Source organism: Nestor notabilis, unplaced genomic scaffold (assembly GCF_000696875.1).
Source record: "Nestor notabilis isolate BGI_N333 unplaced genomic scaffold, ASM69687v1 scaffold27559, whole genome shotgun sequence".
NCBI lineage: Eukaryota > Metazoa > Chordata > Aves > Psittaciformes > Psittacidae > Nestor > Nestor notabilis.
In genome coordinates this window covers 11,692-12,665 of record NW_009942838.1, presented here as the reverse complement: position 1 = coordinate 12,665, position 974 = coordinate 11,692, and the positions used below count along the sequence as shown (strand labels likewise).

Here is a 974-nt window from a genome sequence, read left to right as displayed (position 1 = left end):
TGGCGGGGAGGGTGCTGACGTGACCTCTCTGCTCTCTCCTAGCTGCCAGTCTTGCTCTCGCCCTGAACGGGGTTTTTACAAACGCCCTGAAGCTTGTTGTGGGGAGGTGAGAAACTGGCTCATTCCTCATCGCACCGTGCGGGGAGCGGGGCAGGTCTGGGCCGTGGCAGAGCTACGAGAGGAGGAGCAAGGGCCAGAAGCTGAAGTTGGTCATGGCCTGGGGAGAACGTGCTCTTTCTAGCTGGAAAGGCCATTAAATGCTGCTGGGGATCTGCTGTTTCTGGGCATCATGTGGATGGGCTCCTTCAGGCCCGTGCCGGGCAGGAGCGCTTCGGCACACGGGGAGCGGGTGGGATGGTTTCATCTCCCCGGCACACGTGGTCGGGGTGGCTAAAAAGTGAGCCACAGCCTGAGCAGCCCTGTTTGGATGCGGGTCTCCTGAGCACCGGGCACCCATGAGCTATGTGCTTTGCTTCTCTTCCCAAGGCCACGGCCAGACTTCTTCTATCGATGCTTCCCGGATGGACAAGCAAACATGGAGCTGGTGTGCACGGGTGACTCCAGCGTAGTGGCAGAGGGACGCAAAAGCTTCCCCAGTGGACACGCTTCATGTAAGTCTTCCCTGCTGCAGCCCCTGCCTGTGGGGAGGGCAGCTTGGCTTTGCTTTTGTGCACCCTGTGGCTTTGGGTGCATCTGTTGGGCTGTTTGGGGGCCTCGGCTTTCCCTCTGCAAAGCAATGGGGGGAAAAGCTTAATGCGAAGCTGTCTGTGACCCCCTGGGATGAGGGATCCTCACCGGGGCAGGAAGAGCATCCTCATGGCAGCAGGGCAGAGGGTGAAGGTCTGGCTGAGGGCCCAGGGCAGAGCCCTGAAGCAACACGTTTCTCTTCCAGTCGCCTTTGCTGGTCTCGCCTTCTCTGCCTTCTACATAGGGGGGAAGCTGCGCTGCTTCACGCCGGGCCCGGGAGGCAGAGC

General features: G+C 60.6%; 1 protein-coding gene across 1 annotated transcript in view; it reads left to right on the top strand.

The window, feature by feature from the left end:
- Nucleotides 1-42: 42 nt before the first annotated feature.
- PPAPDC1B (phosphatidic acid phosphatase type 2 domain containing 1B) overlaps nt 43-974 on the top strand; it is a gene marked incomplete at its 5' end in the record, with an annotated part of 1,301 nt that continues 369 nt past the window's right edge. The window contains 3 exon segments of the mRNA XM_010021600.1: nt 43-106; nt 487-611; nt 893-973. Coding sequence (XP_010019902.1) covers nt 43-106; nt 487-611; nt 893-973 — 270 coding nt within the window.